At 46.0% G+C, this 20,562-nt stretch overlaps 1 protein-coding gene across 3 annotated transcripts in view; it reads left to right on the top strand.

Moving 5' to 3' along the window:
* Window positions 1–20,562, top strand: part of RIMS3 (regulating synaptic membrane exocytosis 3) — a 70,850-nt gene that overhangs the window by 41,167 nt on the left and 9,121 nt on the right. For 2 of the 3 annotated variants that reach the window (XM_081202115.1, XM_081202116.1), the window contains exons 3-6: window positions 13,781–13,922; window positions 14,991–15,103; window positions 18,229–18,330; window positions 19,145–19,284. In XM_081202115.1, the coding sequence (XP_081058241.1) occupies window positions 13,781–13,922; window positions 14,991–15,103; window positions 18,229–18,330; window positions 19,145–19,284 (497 nt within the window). Of the gene's footprint in view, window positions 1–13,780; window positions 13,923–14,990; window positions 15,104–18,228; window positions 18,331–19,144; window positions 19,311–20,562 lie in introns of all 3 variants that reach the window. The other variant, XM_081202117.1, reaches the window with a different exon arrangement.

The following is a 20,562-nucleotide window of genomic DNA, read 5'->3' as shown; positions in this document are numbered from 1 at the left end:
AAGAAAGTTTCACTCTCTTTTGCATGCAATCAGTGTGTTTATTCCTCTGTTTGAGGGACAGGGAGTCTCTTTCATGGTAAGGGCCACACTCGCTTCTGGAAACCAGTGGTGGATGGGGCCAGAGCCATAAAGGAGAACAGCAATTCATGTAAACTAGCAAGAGGCTAACTTCTACACACACTCCACACACACTCATCTCTGCCCTCCATCCTAGGACTGGATATTTGCATGGAGGGGCTGTGGGTTCAATTCAGCTCTAGCCAAAACAAATTACTGGGCTCAGAATTCATTATTTCTGACGTCTGTCTGTCTTCTGCACCAGGCTCTGGTCTTTGGATCTCAGGGTTCTAGAGAAAAACAAGCCTGAAGTCTTTCCTCTCATTTCATAAAGCAGTATCTATCAGCAGTTGGTGCTCTCTGGATGTTTTGTACAACAGCTCCCATCAGCTCCAGCTACTATGGCCTTTTTCACTCTGGCAAGAATCCTGGAAATTGGGAGCTGCTCCTCTTCTTACCATTTGAGTTGAGGACCACCTGAATGGCTTAATTAAAAGGGGGAAGGGGTGCCTCCTCCATCACCTGTACAGAGGAATAAAGGAGAAGGGGCTAGGAGTCTGGTGCCCTTGTCAGTTAATCAAAATCATGTGGTGGGGATGGGCCTGCTTTCCATGTCAAAGGTTGCCAGTTCTGTCCCAGGAAACCTGAAGAGCCATTGCTAATCAGTGTAATGCTAGCCTGGGAGGAACAATGATCTGAGTTGGTATATGGCAGCTTCCTATGTTCTCATGAGTGGCAAAGGTAACAAGTGATATACCTGTGCAAATTTAAACAGATACTAGAACTTGTTTTGGTTGGACCAAAGACTGAGGAGATATAACAAAGGTATCACGGAATGGGTGGGTTTTGGGGGGGGGGGGATTTGAAGGAAGAGCCTGTGTGGTATAGTGGGAAAACTTGGATTGGAAAGCCTTGTGTTCAAATTCCTGCTGTTCAAATTGAAGCTCACTGAATGATCTTGGACTCTGTATCTCAGCCTATTCTACCTTAAAGAGTTGTTGCTGCAAGAATAAAAAGGGGGCACTGAACTCCTTAGAGAAGGGGTGTTGTAAAAACACATGCAACATAATTGAGCAGGAGATCAAAGCAGAGGGGAATATGTCCACGTAGAGATGCATATTTTGCAAATAAACAGAAAGACTTTCATGCATTCAGCAATTGAATCATAGAATCATAGAATTGGAAGAGACCACAAGGGCCATCGAGTCCAACCCCCTGCCAAGCAGGAAACACCATCAGAGCACTCCTGACATGTGGTTGTCAAGCCTCTGCTTAAAGACCTCCAAAGTAGGAGACTCCACCACACTCCTTGGCAGCAAATTCCACTGTTGAACAGCTCTTACTGTCAGGAAGTTCTTCCTTATGTTTAGGTGGAATCTTCTTTCTTGTAGTTTGGATCCATTGCTCCGTGTCCGCTTCTCTGGAGCAGCAGAAAACAACCTTTCTCCCTCCTCTATATGACATCCTTTTATATATTTGAACATGGCTATCATATCACCCCTTAACCTCCTCTTCTCCAGGCTAAACATGCCCAGCTCCCTTAGCCGTTCCTCATAAGGCATCGTTTCCAGGCCTTTGACCATTTTGGTTGCCCTCCTCTGGACACGTTCCAGTTTGTCAGTGTCCTTCTTGAACTGTGGTGCCCAGAACTGGACACAGTACTCCAGGTGAGGTCTGACCAGAGCAGAATACAGTGGCACTATTACTTCCCTTGATCTAGATGCTATACTCCTATTGATGGAGCCCAGAATTGCATTGGCTTTTTTAGCTGCCGCATCACACTGTTGGCTCATGTCAAGTTTGTGGTCAACCAAGACTCCTAGATCCTTTTCACATGTACTGCTCTCAAGCCAGGTGTCACCCATCTTGTATTTGTGCCTCTCATTTTTTTTTGCCCAAGTGCAATACTTTACATTTCTCCCTGTTAAAGTTCATCTTGTTTGTTTTGGCCCAGTTCTCATTTTTGTTATGCAATTGCATTTTGAAACTTTAGGCTTTGAATACCTACAAGGCATGGGACAATGGGCAGTATCTTCTGTGACCTGCCCTTCTGCATTTGGCATCATGAATTTTCAAAAGAGACCATCAAGTGGAACTGCTGAAGGGGTGTGGAAAATGCTCTTTCAGAAGAAAAGGGGCTTGTCAACTATTACAGCTTCAGGAAATTTTTATTTGCCTAAAATAGATATTTGGGGGAAAGCCTGAAAAATAATAATATGAAGAGCCCATTATAATCTTGGCAGTTTTTCAGCGTCGTCCCTTTGCATTATTATAGTTCTGGTATTTGCTGGCATTTCATGGTTCAGCTGTGACTTGAAAAGAAGGAGTTTATTTGGAGCTTTTTAAGACTTGCACATCTGAGATGTATCCAAAGGGTTGTAATTATCCGCAGAAAGGCTAAGAAAAGAAAGAGCAAAAATAAATAAGTTAAAATGGTGAAGAACATAGCTCAGTAATGTGGAACCCCAAAGCAACATTCTCAAATTCTACTGAACATGAAAAAATACTGCCAGTTTAGCTGGAGAAAAGGTGATGCATAGGAATTTTAGATATGAACAAAAAATTCCAGTGCTCATTGCCCACATGGAACAAGGAGCAGAGACACCAACCCAGGTTCACCTTTGGTGGAGTGAATCAAACTGGTGCCATCCAGTTGTTTTAGCCATGCTGGCTGAGGCTGATGGGAGATGGGGTCCAGGACAACTGGAGGGGACCAAGCTGGGAAAAGGCCTCTTTTCCACAAATGATTATTGTGCAGCAGGGGAAATTATTTATCAAACCATTTATATCAGGCATGGGGCACCTATGGCCCTCCAGATGTTTTTTGCCTACAACTTCCATCATTCCTGACCATTGGTTATGGTGGTTGGGGCTGATGGGAGTTGGAGTCCACATGTTGCCCATGTCTGGTTTATATATTGTCTTTTAGCCTCAAAAGAACCTCCCAGACCAGTTTACAGCTTTAAAATCACAGTGAAATTAAACCAGAGCACATTAAACATGCCAATAAAAAGCAAATCTAAAAAAAAAAAACAAGTATGTGTTAAAATAAGTCAGAAGCTTGGTGGAAAAAAGTTCATCTTTCCACCTAAAAATCATTTTTTAAAGTGCCATTCTAATGTCCCTTGCATGTGTGTGGGGAAGGGGTGGCAGTTCTACAGAGAATGTGGAACCACTAAAACTTGCTTCAGGAACAACCAAGTATCTCTTGGTGGTAAAACACAGAACACAGCCTCCAAAGGTTTATGCAGAATGAGGTGGTCCTTCAAACAGGTAAAGGTAAAGGGACCCCTGACCATTAGGTCCAGTCGTGACCGACTCTGGGGTTGCGGTGCTCATCTCGCTTTGTTGGCCGAGGGAGCCGGCGTACAGCTTCCGGGTCATGTGGCCAGCATGACTAAGCCGCTTCTAGCAAACCAGAGCAGCGCACGGAAACGCCGTTTACCTTCCCGCCGGAGTGGTACCTATTTATCTACTTGCACTTTGATGTGCTTTCAAACTGCTAGGTTGGCAGAAGCAGGGACCGAGCAACAGGAGCTCACCCTGCTGCGGGGATTCGAACCGCTGACTTTCTGATCGGCAAGTCCTAGGCTCTGTGGTTTAACCCACAGTGCCACCCGCGTTCCCTATACATTCAAAGGGAAAAAACACCTGCCTACTTTGTTTTTTGAGAAGCATGATCTCACAATAGGTGGGGTTCTCTTTCCAGATTTTGGAATGCAATACTCATCAAGGGTTGAGCACTATCACCTTCTAGCTCTTGGAAGTGGGGACAGAGAAACAATTTGAATGTGGCAGAGATGATCACAGTGATAGAGAGACTGGGGGAGATGGGAGATGAGAGATGAGAGAGAGAGAGATAGCACTGAGAGTTTTTGTCTAGAGTTGGCTGATGATGAAGCAGCTGTGGGTGTTGTGGCCTTCCCTGGGAATCTGGCAGATTTTCTGCCTTCTGGAGAGTATCTGTTTCCAATAAGCCCAGCTTGAATATTTGTAATTAAAACATATGTTATAAAAATGTCAATAGATCACTGTCCTAATCCATAGGCAAGTGAACTCTGCAGCAATGCCCCTGAACTTCTTGCTGTTCAGGGAAATAAGGAACCAAGTGGCAATATATAAAGATGCCCAAACATCTCTGCTTACAGAATGAGTACAGAATTCTGGCCCATTTGCCAATATCCTAGCAGCCACCTAGAAAAGGTCAGAAGCTTAGAGCTGAGCTGATGTCCCTTGGTGCTCAGTATTGTATTATTACGTCTTTTGTCCCCTGCTCTAGATGAGCTGCACAGCCTCTAGGGCAAAGAAGTGAGACATAATTCAGTTTCTGTTGTGCTTGCAGCCCTCCCATACTCTGAAGCTGCTGAATTAGCATGGGCCGAGGGTGCTGGCTGCTTGTATGGCATAGGTGCCCACCTACAGGGAACTGGACCAGACAGGAAAGCAGTTTTGAGTTTCTACCCTCTTGAGTGCTGAGCAGAAAACTAGAAGCATCTGTGCCTTCCTTTTCCCCTCCCCTGTCAATCTCATCCAATGGGTTACAAATCAGTAACACTTTGCCTTGCTGTCCATGGTGCTGAACTTTTATAAGTAGGGAATGCATGTCTTCTGAGATATAGAGTTGTAATCAACTAAGTTCTATTCTGAGTAGACCCACTGAAATTAATGGGTCTAAGTTAGGCATCTTCAGTTCAATGAGTCTACTCTGAGTAAGCCTAGCAACAAATACAAACTATAGTGCAAGTGTGGGGAACCTTTGGCCCTTCAGATGTTACTAAACTACAGCTCCTACTACCCCAGAAAGCATGGTCAGGGATGTTGGGATTTGTCATTCAGGAGCATCCAGAGGGCCAAAGGTTCCCCACACTTGCTGCAATGTTCTGGATTTAGCCCAGAATCTTGAACTGCTCCTGCTCTGTTCACATACATGTCATTTTCAGAAAAGTTCAGTTCTGACTCTATTTATTCTCCCACCCTGCAAATCTTGAATCCAGGCAAACTGCGGCATGAAGGAAGGGAAAAAAAGAAGCACAGAGGTTCAGCTGTAAATTAGTGTCAATGCAAATAGGGTTAATTAATCCTTGCCATGGATTTGCCCACACTGTGTTCTGATCATGAAGCAAAATAGAATGCGGGTGGCAGGACTTTTATCCTCCATGACTCATTAGGAAATAGCTCTCTTATGCCAAGTCAGACCATTGATCCACCTAGCCTGGTACGGTCTACCCTCTGGACTTTGGGCTATAACTCCTATCATCCCTAGCCATTGCTCATGCTGGTTGGGGCTGATGGGAGTTGTGGTCCAAGACACCTAGAGGGCACAAGATTTGGGCAGGTTGCTTCATTCTAACTGGCAACTCAATCTAGCTGCAGTTCCCTCTCAGGACCAGCAGCACTGGTGGACCAGGTGCTCCTAGTTTGAGCCTTACAGTGTTTGCCCCCTCCCCCGTGGCTTAATCACTTGCTTGAGCAGGATCTTAACTTAGGTTTGAGGGAGCCTGAGAGCATCATACTAGGAAGGGGGTCCTGTCCAGGCACTGATTGTGTCGTTTGGTTTCCTCAGAACACTCACGGGAGATTTCTTGGCATTTGGGGTGTTTAAGCCTCACTCCTGCATGTCTTGGTCTGGATTTTGTGGGTGTATCTGTGGGGTTGATTTCTTGATCTACAGTAGGAATGGGGTACCTGTATACTCTTGGGCTCTAACTCTTACCATCCCCATCTAGCATGGCCAATAGTTGGGAATGATGGGAGTTGTAGTTCAGCAACATTTGCAGGTTTGCCGATACCCCATCCCTGATCTGGGGAGACTTGGCATGCCAACATTCCTGGGGATGGTTCAGCTCCCCACTGCTGGCATTCCTTCCGCTGGTGAGCAACTCCAGGAGGGAGGGAGGTGAAATCATGAGCAGCTGGTAGTCAGGCCATGCTCTGTGGGGATGAATCACAGTCAACAGGACCAGAGGAACTGCCATGTCAGATCAGGCCACTGGCCCGTCTCATTTCCCTTCCCATGACAGGCTTACGCTTCAGAAGAAACAAAGCAGCCGGCCTCCACGTTCTGCTCCTTCCTCCCACAATGCTGTTTGCCGTGGTACTGGATGTGTGTGGGTGGTGGACTCCAGCAGATTCTCTCCTGACCTTTAAATCAGTTGACTTATGTCCTGCAATGGTCTAGTTTAAATTCTCCCAGAAATGCCTCCTGAGTGACTGTAAACCAAATTGTCTGGTAACCGTGAATGAGAGAGATGTATAAAGATGGGAATGAGGGGGCTCTCCAGTCTGGCGCAAAGGTTCACAGATGCTTGTTATTAACACAATAAGTTATTCTGTTGTACAAAAGGAATCCTTTTCTCTAGGTTTCTAAATAGTTAAGTATTTGATGGAGAACAACAGGCTTTTCATAATGGGCATGTTGTACTGCTCCTTGACTAAAGAGCCACATTAGAAAGTATCCTAGAATTAAAGAATCATAGAATTGCAAAGTTGGAAGGGATCCTGAGGGTCATCTAGCCCAACTCTCTGTTGTGCAGAAATCTCAACTAAAGCATCCAAGATAGATGGCCATCCAACCTTTGCCTAAAACCTCCAAGGAAGGAGAGTTCACCACCATCTTAGGGAATCCGTTCCACTGTCAAACAGTTCTTACCACCAGAAAGTTCTTCCTGATGTTTAACCATACCCAACTCCCTCTACCATTCCTCATAAGGTTTAATTTCCAGATCCTTGATCATCTTAGTCACCCTTCTCTCCAGACTGTCAACATCCTTCTTAAATCGTGGCAGCCAGAACTGGACACAGGACTCCAGGTGTGGTCCGACCAAGGCAGAATATAGTGGTATTATCTGAACACGATACTTCTCTTGATGCAGCCAAGAATAGCAATAGCTTTTTTTGCTGCTGCATCACACATTTTGAGTGATGCAAGATAGCTAGGGGAGCTAAGGTCAGCTTTGATTAGCAGAGGCTAACACTTTCCTTCCCCAACCTGGAACCCTCCAGATGTTTTGGGCTACAATTTCCTTCAACCTAAGCTAGCACAGTCAGTGGTCATGGATTATTGGAGTAATTGTCCAAACATCTGTAGGTTGGGGGTGGCTGGTTGCCATATAAGAACAGATCTGTGTAAAATTTGCATATGCAAATTATTTATATAGTTGAAAATTTAGGACCAATATAATTTAAATGAAAATCCAGTGCACTGCCCCATAGTGGGGAAGGCTGTGACCTGGGGGCATGGTGTGCTTGCTGGCAATGCACTAACAGTTGATGCACAGTTTCAAGGTTCCTTCTCTCCTGTCTCAGGTTCTTTATCTTGAAACAGGACACTTTCAAATAGAGGACTGTCCTCTTTAGTGCAAGACATATGGTCACCCTAAGCCCAGCTCTGGTTCCACTTTGTCCTTTCTTCCAGGCCTGCTCCTCCCATAAGGGCCTGGCGGTATGATTTATGCCAGACTCTCCCTGGGGAACAGCCTGCTGAAGGATGCTGGCACAGACAGATTAGTATTAGCGAGCAAAAGAGAGAGCATAAGCCTGCTCTGGGAGGAAGGAAGGTAGTGGGGAGGGGGTTGACAAGGAGAGGAAGGGTTGTCATGGCAACTCTGTGAATGATTGTGTGAAGTGCTGATTAGGACAGAAATTAGGGGGCCAAAAGGAGCCTGGATAGTCTTGCTCAGTGGTGCACACAACTTCTTTTACTTCTGTTCTGAAAATTATCCTTATCTACACCAGCCTCCTTCATTCCCTCTCTAGGGGTGCCCCGTTTTAAAGCAGGCTGTGCTCCTGCATCTGTAAGAGAAATTTAGCAGCTTTGCTTTGCTGTCCAACTGCCCACACCTCAGTCTGTGGCAGCATGGTCATGAGTCAACACCAGCTGGCTTCTGAATCACATCTGCCTTGGTGTGAGGCAGTCATGTGGATGGCCCCTACATCAGACAACACAGCACCCAAGCCTTAGAGCCTAAGGTTACCCAGATGCAAACTGGAAAGCCCTGCTTGCCTTCTATTTCTTGGTCGGCTTGTTTTAGTAATTACATTTGCATCCCACCCTTCCTTCTATGAGAGCCCAGGGTGGCAAACACGAAAGTGGTGAAATAAAAACAACTTTTAAAATGTAAAACAGTCACATACCCAACAATTTTGAGGTTGCCAGAAATAGTCTTTCAGCTAAAAGATGTCTGGGAAAGCAGAAACATATTAAAATTCCAACTGAAAGCCAATAATGAGGGAAAGAAACACCTTACCAAAGAGCATTCTACAAAGAGCTGCTACCAAGAAGGCCCTGTAATGGGTCAGTGCCAACTGGGCAGCACCCTGTGGCAGCACCTCCAGCAGGGCCTCCCGTGTTGCTTGTAGGGCCTGAGATGGTTGGTACTGAGGGAAGGCACTCTTTTAGGTCCTTAGGTCTCAAGTCATTTAGGGCTTTGCATGTCAGGCCTGAAACCTTGAATTGGGCCCTTATAAAGCAGGAGCTGTGTGCTCTTCCACTCCTGCCTCTTCTCCACACCACCCTTCCCTCTGCTTTCCATCCCTTCCTGCAGCAGGTCAAAGGCTGCTGCAGATGGAAGTAGAGAAGGACAAAAGGGCTAAGGGGAGAGATTGGCATAAGACTCCAAACAGGTTCTTTTGTCTCTAGGATTGCCACCTGACCAGGGAAAAACCAGCCTGCTCTGTTCCTCTGCTTTTAATTGATGCTTGATAAGCAGTTCAAACCGCTGCCAAAGGTACAATTTTGGTAGCTAGTTCAGAAGCTGGAAAACTAGTGCCTTGCATTGTTGGAAATTGACATTAAGTTGGATTTAGCATCTAGGCCAGGGAGAACAAACCTTTATCAGTCCAAGGTTCCCTGATTTACAACCTCCAAGGGGCCATGTGCAGGTGGTGGGCAGGGCCAGAGGAAGAAATGGTCAAAGAAACAGTGAGGAGTGTGCAAAGAGTTATATTCCAGCTAAACAAAAGTCACCAAGTCATCATCCAAGTCTTTATCAACGACTTGGATGATGGACTCAAGGGCATCCTGATCAAATTTGCAGATGACACCAAACTGGGAGGGGTGGCTAACACCCCAGAGGACAGGATCACACTTCAAAATGACCTTGACAGATTAGAGAACTGGGCAAAAACAAACAAGATGAATTTTAACAGGGAGAAATGTAAAGTATTGCACTTGGGCAAAAAAAAATGAGAGGCACAAATACAAGATGGGGGACACCTGGCTTGAGAGCAGTACATGTGAAAAGGATCTAGGAGTCTTGGTTGACCACAAACTTGAATGAGCCAACAGTGTGACACGGCAGCTAAAAAAGCCAATGCAATTCTGGGCTGCATCAATAGGAGTATAGCATCTAGATCAAGGGAAGTAATAGTGCCACTGTATTCTGCTCTGGTCAGACCTCACCTGGAGTACTGTGTCCAGTTCTGGGCACCACAGTTCAAGAAGGACACTGACAAACTGGAACGTGTCCAGAGGAGGGCAACCAAAATGGTCAAAGGCCTGGAAACGATGCCTTATGAGGAACGGCTAAGGGAGCTGGGCATGTTTAGCCTGGAGAAGAGGAGGTTAAGGGGTGATATGATAGCCATGTTCAAATATATAAAAGGATGTCACATAGAGGAGGGAGAAAGGTTGTTTTCTGCTGCTCCAGAGAAGCGGACACGGAGCAATGGATCCAAACTACAAGAAAGAAGATTCCACCTAAACATTAGGAAGAACTTCCTGACAGTAAGAGCTGTTCAACCGTGGAATTTGCTGCCAAGGAGTGTGGTGGAGTCTCCTTCTTTGGAGGTCTTTAACCAGAGGCTTGACAACCATATGTCAGGAGTGCTCTGATGGTGTTTCCTGCTTGGCAGGGGGTTGGACTCGATGGCCCTTGTGGTCTCTTCCAACTCTATGATTCTATGATTCTATGATTCACCAAGGTCTACAAACACTAGGGCTGCCAGCCCTATACTGAAGAGCAAAAAGAGGACAGCTCAAGTTGCTGCCAGCCCAAGCTGGGAAAAGAGGTGTGGGGGCTACCACACCACTTACCTCTTTCCCTGACTTGGGCTGGCAGTGGCTGCAGCATGCAGAGCAGCCTGAGCACAAGCCGCCCAAGCCGATTCCCCCTTCCAACACTCAGACATTTCATTTAAAATGTAAACATCCGCCTGGATAGGCATATTTGCACCCCCAAAAAGGACATGTTCGGGTTTTGCCGTACGTATGGCAACCCTAACAAATGCATCATTCAGGCAAATGAGAAGCATCATCATCATGTTCAAGGACATTCTAGCCAGCCAAAAACACTCAAGGAAGGCCAGTGCTGTAAGCAGGGCCAGTGAAGTATGTGGCCTGGGGAGGGAAATGAGAGTTGGTTAGGGAGGATTAGAGGGTTGCATTTGTCCCCAAGGCTTCAGGTTCCCCACTCCTGATCTAGACCAAATTGCTATCTCTGCTAGGTAGGATTGAATAGAATTTTAGTCAAAAACATATGGAAGACACCAGGGTGGAGAAGGTTAGATGCCGCCTTGCCACCAAAGATCTAGAGGAGGGAGACGTATTTTCAGTAAGATGGCCTCACCTTCCTCTTTGTTTGGCTCCGAGACACACAGAAGTGCCTGAGTTTAGAGCTGGAAGGGTTTAAAAATAGCTCTTTTATTTTGGATTCTCCAGAGGCCTGGCAGGAGGCTTGTCCGCGTGAGGCTTCATTGCGCAATCTGTGACAGCCTCAACGAGTTGCTCTTGAGCCCCCAAATATTGTGAGTGGTGCTGGTTGCTCAGTGAGGAGGAGGCTGCTAATGAGTGGAAAGAAGTACAATCTCTCGCACAGAGGCAAGCCTTTTCGATAGGGCTGGGCAAGTTTTCTTAGGCTCAGTTCTGAATTGAGTCACATAAAATGAGCTGATTTGGGATTTCTTTGGACTGATCTTGAATAGCTTGGGTCTGTTCTGGAGACTAGGACGTGGGTGGTGCTGTGGGTTAAACCACAGAGCCTAGGACTTGCCGATCAGAAGGTCGGCGGTTCAAATCCCCGCAACGGGGTGAGCTCCCATTTCTCAGTCCCTGTTCCTGCCAACCTAGCAGTTCGAAAGCATGTCAAAGTGCAAGTAGATAAATAGGTACCGCTCCAGCAGGAAGGTAAGCAGTGTTTCCGTACGCTGCTCTGGTTCACCAGAAGCGGCTTAGTCAAGCTGGCCACACGACCTGAAAGCCGGCTCCCTCGGTCAATAAAGTGAGATGAGCGCCACAACCCCAGAGTTGTCCGCAACTTGACCTAATGGTTAGGGGTCCCTTTACCCTTTATTCTGGAGACTCCCAAGTTTTGTCACATTCCTGATGATATCATTGCAGACATGACCAGCTCTGGAGACCTTTTCTCCTCCACCACCCAAATCTATGGCTATATCTGTGTGGCACAGCACACGCTTTGCTCGCAGAAAGTCCTGGGCTCAGTCCCCAGCATCCCTAGGGTGGGCTGAGAAAAATGCTTTCTGAAACCCTGGAGAGCCACTGACACTCAGCATAGACAACACCAAGCAAGATGGCGTATTGGTCTTGCTTAGTATAAGGCTTTAGGTTCCTTTGCAACCCCTCTCTTTCCATTGCCCCTGTTTCTCAGAAATGATATGGGGTGCTGCTCTGGCAGTGGCACCACTGTGGGTACAAAGGGCTCCTGGATCCTGTGTAGTCTTTAGTAGCCTTATCCTCCATGAATTTGTTTAATACTTTTATGCAATCGTAATACAAGTTGTTGGCCATCACTACATCCTGTGGGAGAGAACTGCACAGTTTAACTATGTGCTAGTTACAGATAGGTAGCCGTGTTGGTCTGCCATAGTCAAAATAAAAAAATTCCTTCCAGTAGCACCTTAAAGACCAACTAAGTTAGTTCTTGGTATGAGCTTTTGTGTGCATGCATACTTCTTCAGATACACTATGTGCTGTAAGAAGAAGAAAATATACCTCTTTGCCTGTCCTGAATCTTCCAATGCTCAGCTTTCTTGCATGGCCCCAGCTGAGTTCTAGCATAATGAGACTGTGCACATGCAGGATCTTGTTTTTCATTCTGAGCCAGCTAAGAATTTGGAGGACAAATGCAGCTCACTTCATCATACATCCAAGCATTTTGAGCTTGCTCCAGAGGGCAATGTTAAGTATTTCATCACTGAAAGATCAACTAAGCACATTAAAGGCCTTTTGAACATTTTTTTAAAATAAAAAATATTGGCTGTGAATAATTTATCAAAGGGCCAGGGACTGGCAATGCAGGGATCAGAAATCTGTTGTAGGGAGTGCGCAGTGTGAATCTGCTTTGCTCTCATCTGCTTTCAAGTATTCGCAAGCGATGCCACCCTTGATTCTCCCCTTCCAGAGCCTGGGGGGTCTGCAAGTCAGGGACTGTTTCTAAGTGGTTAATCTTGTCCGCTCTACTGTCCCTATCTGAGGGAAAGGTCAGTTGTAAAGGGCAGGTAAACAGCATAGCTGAAGCACAAAGCGGAGTCTTGCTTTGGTGAGCCATCAGGAGGGGAAATTCACTCTCTTGTAACTCTCTGAGAATTACAGCTTGGCCACAGGGGATGGGGGTGGGGGACACACTAATGGAGACAGATTTGCTCCCCCAGGTTAATTGCTGTGGATTCTGAGGTTGGTTAGCCATCTGATTTCAGTTGTGGTTGTGCAGGTGAGTTATCAACTTTTTTGTTTTAACTTAGGACATAGTGCCACATTTTGGAAATTCTCCCCAGACGTCAATTCTGCCTTTGAAATCCCGGTAATGTCCGGACATATGTCAGCCCTGTTTTAACTACAGCCCACCCTTGCACATTTAGCAGTAGATGAATTGGAGGTGTTTCTATCCCCGTTCTGAAAAGCATCACTTGCTAACACCTAAAGCACAAGCACAGAGCAGGTGCTCCTCTCTCCCCACTATGGTGGTGCAGAACATGAACTGTGAACCAGGAAATCCCTGAGTGAATATTAACCTCAGCAATGAATTCACTTGCTAGCCTTAGGCATGATATTGTCCCACACTTGTGTAACTAGCCTCTCACCCACCAAGATGAAGGCAGCCCACTGGGGGATCAACATTTTTGCTCCCTCCTTGGGACACCACAGACCATGGAGTTGTGAGCGAGTTGTGCTGGTGGGCTGTGTATAACTTGGTGGTCACCAATTCTGCAAACCTGCCCCATTTTCTCAGCCTTAGTTTACCATGCCTCAGTCTGCAACATGGGATGGGGGATACGATCATGCTAAAATATAAACAGATTGTCAAAATCTGTATATAAACTGACATGTGATGGAAAAGGAAATGTCTAACTTAGTGTGTTAGACATTCTGTTACAGTATGCAAAACTATACTATAACACATATTCATTTGATACCAGTTTAGTGGTTACCCCCAGATAATTCTGGGAGTTGTCATTTGATGAGAATTCTTTGTTGTTTAGCTTCCCCCACCAGACTTTCCCTGTCGGGGGGGGGGGGGTTGGTTAATAAGCATGAAGTAAGTTTAAGTCTGTAGTGGATGTTAATGATGTTGTAATTTTCAAATGGAAAGGCGGGGTATAAATGTTTAATTAATAAATAACATTGCGGCATAGATGCATGCAAAAAGCAATCCTCAATAATTTGATGGACCTTAAGGTGTCTTGAAACCAATAATAACCCAACCATGGGCACTTTTTAAGTCTCTGAAATCAACCCCCCCCCCCAAGTATAATGATTTCTTTCTTTCAGATGGTGGGCCAAAAAAGCTTCGTAGTAACATCCGCAGGAGTACGGAGACTGGCATTGCTGTGGAGATGAGGAACAGGGTCACCCGGCAAGGCAGTCGGGAGTCAACTGATGGAAGCACCAATAGTAACAGCTCCGATGGCACGTAAGGTCCAGTGGCAGTGAAGGCCACTTTTCTATATAGGGCAGATGTCCCACATCTTTTTGTAAATGGCTTTCAGGTTTTACAATCAAGCGGTATATACATTTTATGAAATAAAATAAACATAAATAAACATAAGCACAGGAGAGACAGATTACACAGTCGTCCCCCAGTGGCTTGGTTTTTTTCTTTTAGTGATCTGCTGTTGGCGGCTCATAAACGGGAAAAAGGCACAAGAGGAACAGGAAGCATGATGCCCTGGCGCTTCCTGTTCCCTCACTCCTCTGCATTATCAAAAACACATTCCTCAACAGAGGCTTCTGCAAGAAAAGTGAATGAAACATGAGATAGTTGGTCTGTCTTTTCCCGCTTTGCTTCACCATCATGTCTGAAACCACCCTGCGGCACGAGGAAGGAATGAATGAAGGGGCAAATGAAGAAGGGAATCACATGCCTTACCCTGCCAGGCTTTATCTGAAGGCAGGGGGTGCATTTCTTCTGAGGGAGATATGAATGTACTCTGTCCTCACACAGGAAACCCCTTTGTTCCTCATGGAAAAGATGTGCATTTTCCAGACCTAGTGTTAAAGGTTGACATGATTGAGGGCCCATACCCATTGACAAGAGTCCTCTTAGCCAGCTCCTCCTCTTTCCCATCACAACCTGCTTGTTCGCCCAACTCTCAGGCAGGATGAGCAGGTAAAGAACCATGGTGGGGAGATGGAAGCAGAATTGCTGCCACAGCCTGCTTGGCTCTGTCTGTCAACCAATCAGGTGGTAGCACTGATGAGGCAGGGGAGCAGTAGCTGCTGGCAACAGAGGTAGTGAGGGGAGTAAGTCTGCTGAGGGAGGGGGTCCCACTGATGGCATCTTGCCCAAGGGTCTGCCAAAACCTGGGGCTGGCACTGCATCTTTTCCATTAGACAAAGGGATGCAGGGATAATAGTGAATCTTGTTTCTGCATCTTCTCTCTTTTCACCTCTCAAATGTCCAGTGTAGCACCTGCTCACTGTATTTCCACACTGCCATTTCTCTCCCCTCATTCCCTAACTCTGTTGTCCTTTCCTTCAGGTTTATTTTCCCCACAACTAGGCTGGGAGCTGAAAGCCAGTTCAGCGACTTCCTAGATGGGCTGGGGCCAGCACAAATCGTAGGACGGCAGACACTTGCTACTCCGCCAATGGGTGAGCAAACCAGTTCTAGGCACTCAGTGCTACAAGGTCACCTGAACACCCACCTAATTTGGATTTTGGGCAGTTAACATGCTATCAAAGTCATCTTTCGTTGAGCAGGCATGGCACAGGGGTGGATTCCTGCTGAGCTCTTCTCAGACTGACCAGAATGGTGCTGTTCCTCTGGCCCATTGTTGAGTTTTGATGTGGGAATCACAGGTTCAAATCCTCACAGAGCTCTGAAGCTCTCCAGATGGCTTAAACAGGGGTGGCAAATGCTTGGCCTGTCTGATGTTGCTGGTCTCCAGCTCCCACCAGCAACATGGCTGACGGGGATGATAGGAGTTGTAGTCCAGCAACAACTGGCGGGTCACAAGCCCCCACCACTGCTTTAAGTGGTTCTTATTAGAAACAATCAAAGAAGGCCAGGAAAGTGTGCCAAAAAAGAGCCACAAATCCCCTTTTTGTCGTTGTTAAGAGGGGATCTGTGATCACCTTGTGTTGGTAACCTTGCTATTATGAGGCATAACAAAATTCTCTATAAATACACCTGTTGTTTTGCAGTTCAGGTGTGAACCTTGAACCTTTTCACTCCAGCACTTAATTTTGAAAATGAAGGTTTTCTGGAAGATTCAACCACCCCTGCTTGAAAGCCTGCCTTTTAAAATTCCTCTCGTCTTTTTATATGAGACTAGGATGAGGTTGTTAAGCAGTGAGGAAAAGTCTATCTGCACATGTTCAGAGGTACATCTACATCCTTTTTTCTCATGCTCCAAGCCTGAGCTCTGGCACAGAACAAGGACCACTTCCCCCATTACTGTTCTGTTCAAGATCCTGTTCTCACTTCCTATCAGCTCCATGTGCCTCTGTTACAAAAATTCCTTTGAGCATACTGTTCAAGATAAAGCAACTGTGAAAATGCACTGTTGGCACAACAGTCTTTTTCTTAAAAGGAGGGCTCATTTTGTTTTTCTGTTTCTTGTGCTGCTTTTATCTTTTTTATTTTCCTTCTGTGCTGCTTTATTTTATTTTATTTCAATTTGCCTTTTCAGCCTGAAAACGGTGCCCTCTAGTGGTAAGATCTGAGATAACAGATGGCTCATTCTTCTCTTCTACAAATAAGACATATCATAAGGGAGTCGTCTCTCCTTTTGCTCTCCTAGCAATGGAGAACCCAGTTTCTTTTTTGCCCTCTGCTGGTTAAAAACAGGAATGATGGGCATAGACAACTATCCTAGGGCTGTATTCACATGAACAGGCAAGACAATTTTGCTTTGTGCTGTTCACACATTACATGTGGGATAAGCAAGGCTTTTTTCAGCCGAAACTGGCCGGAACTCAGTTCCAGCTCCTCTCAGGTGGGTGCCATTGTTGTTATAAGAGAAGAAGGGAGGTGTTCATGGTGAGTTCTGGCACCTCTTTTTCTAGAGAAATGGCACTGGGTGCAGTGGTACCTCTGGTTACTTACTTAATTTGTTCCAGAGGTCCGTTCTTAACCTGAAAATGTTCTTAAACTGAAGCACCACTTTAGCTAATGGGGCCTCCTGCTGCTGCTGCGCCGCCACTGCATGATTTCTGTTCTCATCCTGAAGCAAAGTTCTTAACCCCTGGTACTATTTCTGGGTTAGCGGAGTCTGTAACCTGAAGCGTGTGTAACCTGAGGTACCACAGTATAAATGTGCACAAAGAGCAGCAGGCTGTGCTTTTAGCTCCACCCTTGATGCCACATTTGGTTTCCCCACCCCCCTGCTTGTGAGAAAGGGCTCTGTGTAATCAGAATACCAGCACAATCAGATGTCCTGATGTGAAGAGCCCCCACTCATTAGCAGTTGCTCATACATTGAACTTCCTCCTTGCAGAACTGAGGCCCACATGTGGTGGATGGGGCAGGGAGATTCAATGTTGAGGCAGCGTTTAATGCATGGCCCTGCTTTCTACACATGTATTCCCTGTACACAAGTCATGTGTGAATAGGGCTACAGTCTCAGCATACAGCACTGAATTGTCCTCTTTGGTGCTTTCTGAAGAGGCAGTGGCGTAGCGTGGGTTGTCAGCACCCGGGGCAAGGCAAGTAATTTGCGCCCCCTAACCCGTGGATTTGCGCCCCCTAACCCTAACCCCCAGATGTTGCGCCCGGTGCGGCTGGCCCCCCCTGCACCCCCCACGCTACGCCACTGTGAAGAGGATCATAGCTCAGTTGTAGAGCATCTGCTTTACATGCAGAAGGTCCCAGGTTCAGTTCCTATTGTCTACAGATAGGACAATGGGAGACCCTGGACAGCCTCTTCCAGTCAATGGAAAACAGTAGCAAGGAACCTATGGCCCACTAGATGCTGTTGGATTACAAGTCCCATCATCCCTGATCAGTGGCCATGCTGGCTAGGAGGTGGATGGGAGCCCAGCAGCCTCTGGAGAGCAACAGCTTCCCCGTCACTGCTGTAAGCAATTCCTGAACTCAAGGAACCAAGGAACTCAGTCACTAGATGCCAGATTACTAGGTTCCTAAGCTGTCCAGCCTGATCAAAAGCATCCTGGCAAGGGAATGCATCCTGGTAAACCCTTTTGGTAAACCCTTTGCACTGATGGGGAAAAATGTTTTCATCTGGTGAACCCTGCTTCCATTTTATATTGTTTTGTTTCAATATTGTTGTTTTATTATAGGATTCTGATGTGTCCGGATTTTTGAACCCCCCCTTTAGCAGTGTTGGCTGGTATTCACTGGGACTGGTAGGGCAGAAGGCGGGCGGGGGGCAACCGTAGCTGGAGCCAGAGCCAATGACAGGGAAAGCCAGCTAATTCTGGTTTCGTTCCCATCCTCCTGCCTGATGAGTTCTAAAAAGGCAAAACTGAGATGGAGGAGGAGGAAGCGGACAGCCAGGGCCAGCCCCTGGGCTGGTTTTGAGTAAGAGGCATGCAGGGTAGGAGCAGGCTGAGGTTGGTGGGACAGCGCCCCATTTGCCTTTAGAGACCACCCTCCGCTGCTCTTTAACCTGTATCCAATCCATGGTGTCACAGTATTCCAAATGTGGATATGCTGCAGAAATGTCAAGGTGGCATAAAGCAAGTCGCAGAGATGATACATGACCGGCACAGGACTGTGAATATGTTCCCATGTTGACTTTTCTGACTTCTTCTAGGTGATGTCCACATTGGAATGATTGACAGGAATGGACAGTTGGAGGTAGAAGTAATAGAGGCCCGGGGACTCAGTCCAAAGCTAGGATCCAAGTCCGTTCCCGGTGAGTAGCCACATCAGAGAAGGCCGTATGGATAGAAAATATCACGTATGACAACCGGCATGGAGCAATTGGATGTGGTTTGGGGAAAACAGATTAGTGGACTCAATTTGGTCCATGGACTAGAGGTATCCCATGGAGGAGTTAATTGAGTTGTTTCTAGCTGTTTACTTGTTTCAAAGTGCTAAACCTAGTCATTATACATCCTCCTGCCTCCTTTAGAAGTAGAAAGAAAATGGGGTTCATGTTTGTAGAGAGGCAACTGGGAATTAATATACTGTATTCAGGTCTTCCTTTTGAGGAAAAAGTACAGGGAAGACTAGGTCTTTTCCAGTAACTCCTTCCTCACTTAGTTTTTCCTTCCAAGAGTTTTACCATCATTAGTCTCACTAGGACACCCAATTCCCTCTAACATATTTTTTTAACTCTGAACACACAGATTATATAGTCTGACTTAGTAAGAGTGCTAATAAATGCTTAACGTTTAATTAATTCATGAGATGTTTTCATAAAGTGCTATTTGATTATACCTTTGTTGCCTAAATATCTGGCAGGTCCTTTTAAATCCTGCCCCAGCTTCTACCTTTTTCTTTACCAGAAGGCAACATTTTATCTGAGTTTCCCTGCCACAGGATAATTTTGTTTAACCATAAGGACAAATGAAAGTGCCTTAATGTAAGAATAAAGTCTCCCCTCAAGCCCTATCCCCCAGAGACCTCAAAAGTGTTTCATCTGCTAGACCGCCTCAAAAACCAGCCCCAAGACATAGCTGCTGTAATAACAGGCCATTCATGTTTCTTTCTCTCTGCCAATGCAGCCACCTACATCAAGGTTTATCTGCTAGAAAATGGCGCTTGCTTGGCCAAGAAGAAAACAAAGACTGCCAAAAAGACCTGTGACCCGCTCTACCAGCAGGCCCTACTCTTCGATGAGGGCCCTCAGGGAAAAGTGCTACAGGTGATTGCTTTCCTCCTCTTTAAAGGGTAAGAGGATCACTACCGCAGCTCATCTTCCCTCGGACAGAATATGTCCTGGTGGTACATGAGGGAAATAATATTCTAGAAGCTTTTATAGGAGGGCAGCCCATTGGGGCAAAGTGAAAGTTTCTGCTGAGGTAAAATGCCCTGATTATGGGAAGGGGCTCAGTAGGTCTGTGTGGGCGTGTGGGAAGCAATAAAAAAGCCAGGGTGGTGTAGTGGGTAGAATATTGGACTAGGACCTGGGAGACCAGGGTTCAAATCCCCACTCAGCCATGAAGCTCACTGGGGCCAGACCTTGGGATAGTCACTGCTTCACAGGGGGGTTGTGGGGATTAAATGAGGAGCAGGGAGAAGTGTGTACGCTAAAACCACAAGACAAAGGATTTGCTTCTGCAAAGCCCCAGTTTTAGATAAGAGAGAAAATACACAAGGCATGTTCAAAAATACATACAGTAAGGTATGTTCAGGCATTCACAAATGCTGAAAGTGAATGAGCATTTCCTCAGTCCCTTATCTTTCCCAGAGGTCTGCTTTCTCAGGGTCCCCCAATGCAAGTGGAAGCTCCTTACAGATCTTCCCCACACAGCAGGGGAACTGACAGCCGCTGTTCAGGGTTTCAGGGAAGGAACATTTCCAGCTCTACCTGGAGAAGTTGGGGATTGAGCCTGGAACCTTCTTGGTTGCAAGGTAGATGCTCTACCATTGAGCTACGGTCCTTCTTGCATAAAGCAGCCCTTCGGTTGACTCTGTAGGGAGGGATTAAAAGGGATATAGTTTATGAATGTCAGCAAGTTAAAGGCAATGGAGCTCAGGATTGCTGGCTGTATACAAATTATTTATTATTATTATTATTATTATTATTATTATTATTATTATTATTATTAAGCCATGCATGTACTATTCTATTTCCTGCTTTCCTGTGTGTACAAATGTCCAGAATCCAGTTCAGATATAAAGAAATTAGAGGTGTCATTTCAGATTTCATATGGGGCCAAGGAGCTGGTGTTAAAAGCCTGCTCTTCAATATATTCAAAATAGATTGCAGACAGAAAAGGAAAGGAATGTAGCATTAATGGCTCATTCATACCTTTCGCCCCTGTGCTTTCTAGGCACAGGTGGCACAGGCTGTGCTTTAAAGTGCTGTGTCCTCCTCTTTAAAGCTGAATAAGAACAATCAGAAATTTGTTTTTTTTGTGGATTGCTGTTTGCTCTGATTCAGCAGTAAAGAGTGGGCTTTCATGGGGAAAGCACCAGG

The sequence above is a fragment of the Podarcis bocagei genome (assembly GCF_964188305.1).
Source record: "Podarcis bocagei genome assembly, chromosome: 7".
Lineage (NCBI taxonomy): Eukaryota > Metazoa > Chordata > Lepidosauria > Squamata > Lacertidae > Podarcis > Podarcis bocagei.
The sequence above is the reverse complement of the archived record's forward strand: the minus strand, read 5'-3'. Positions and strand labels throughout refer to the sequence as shown.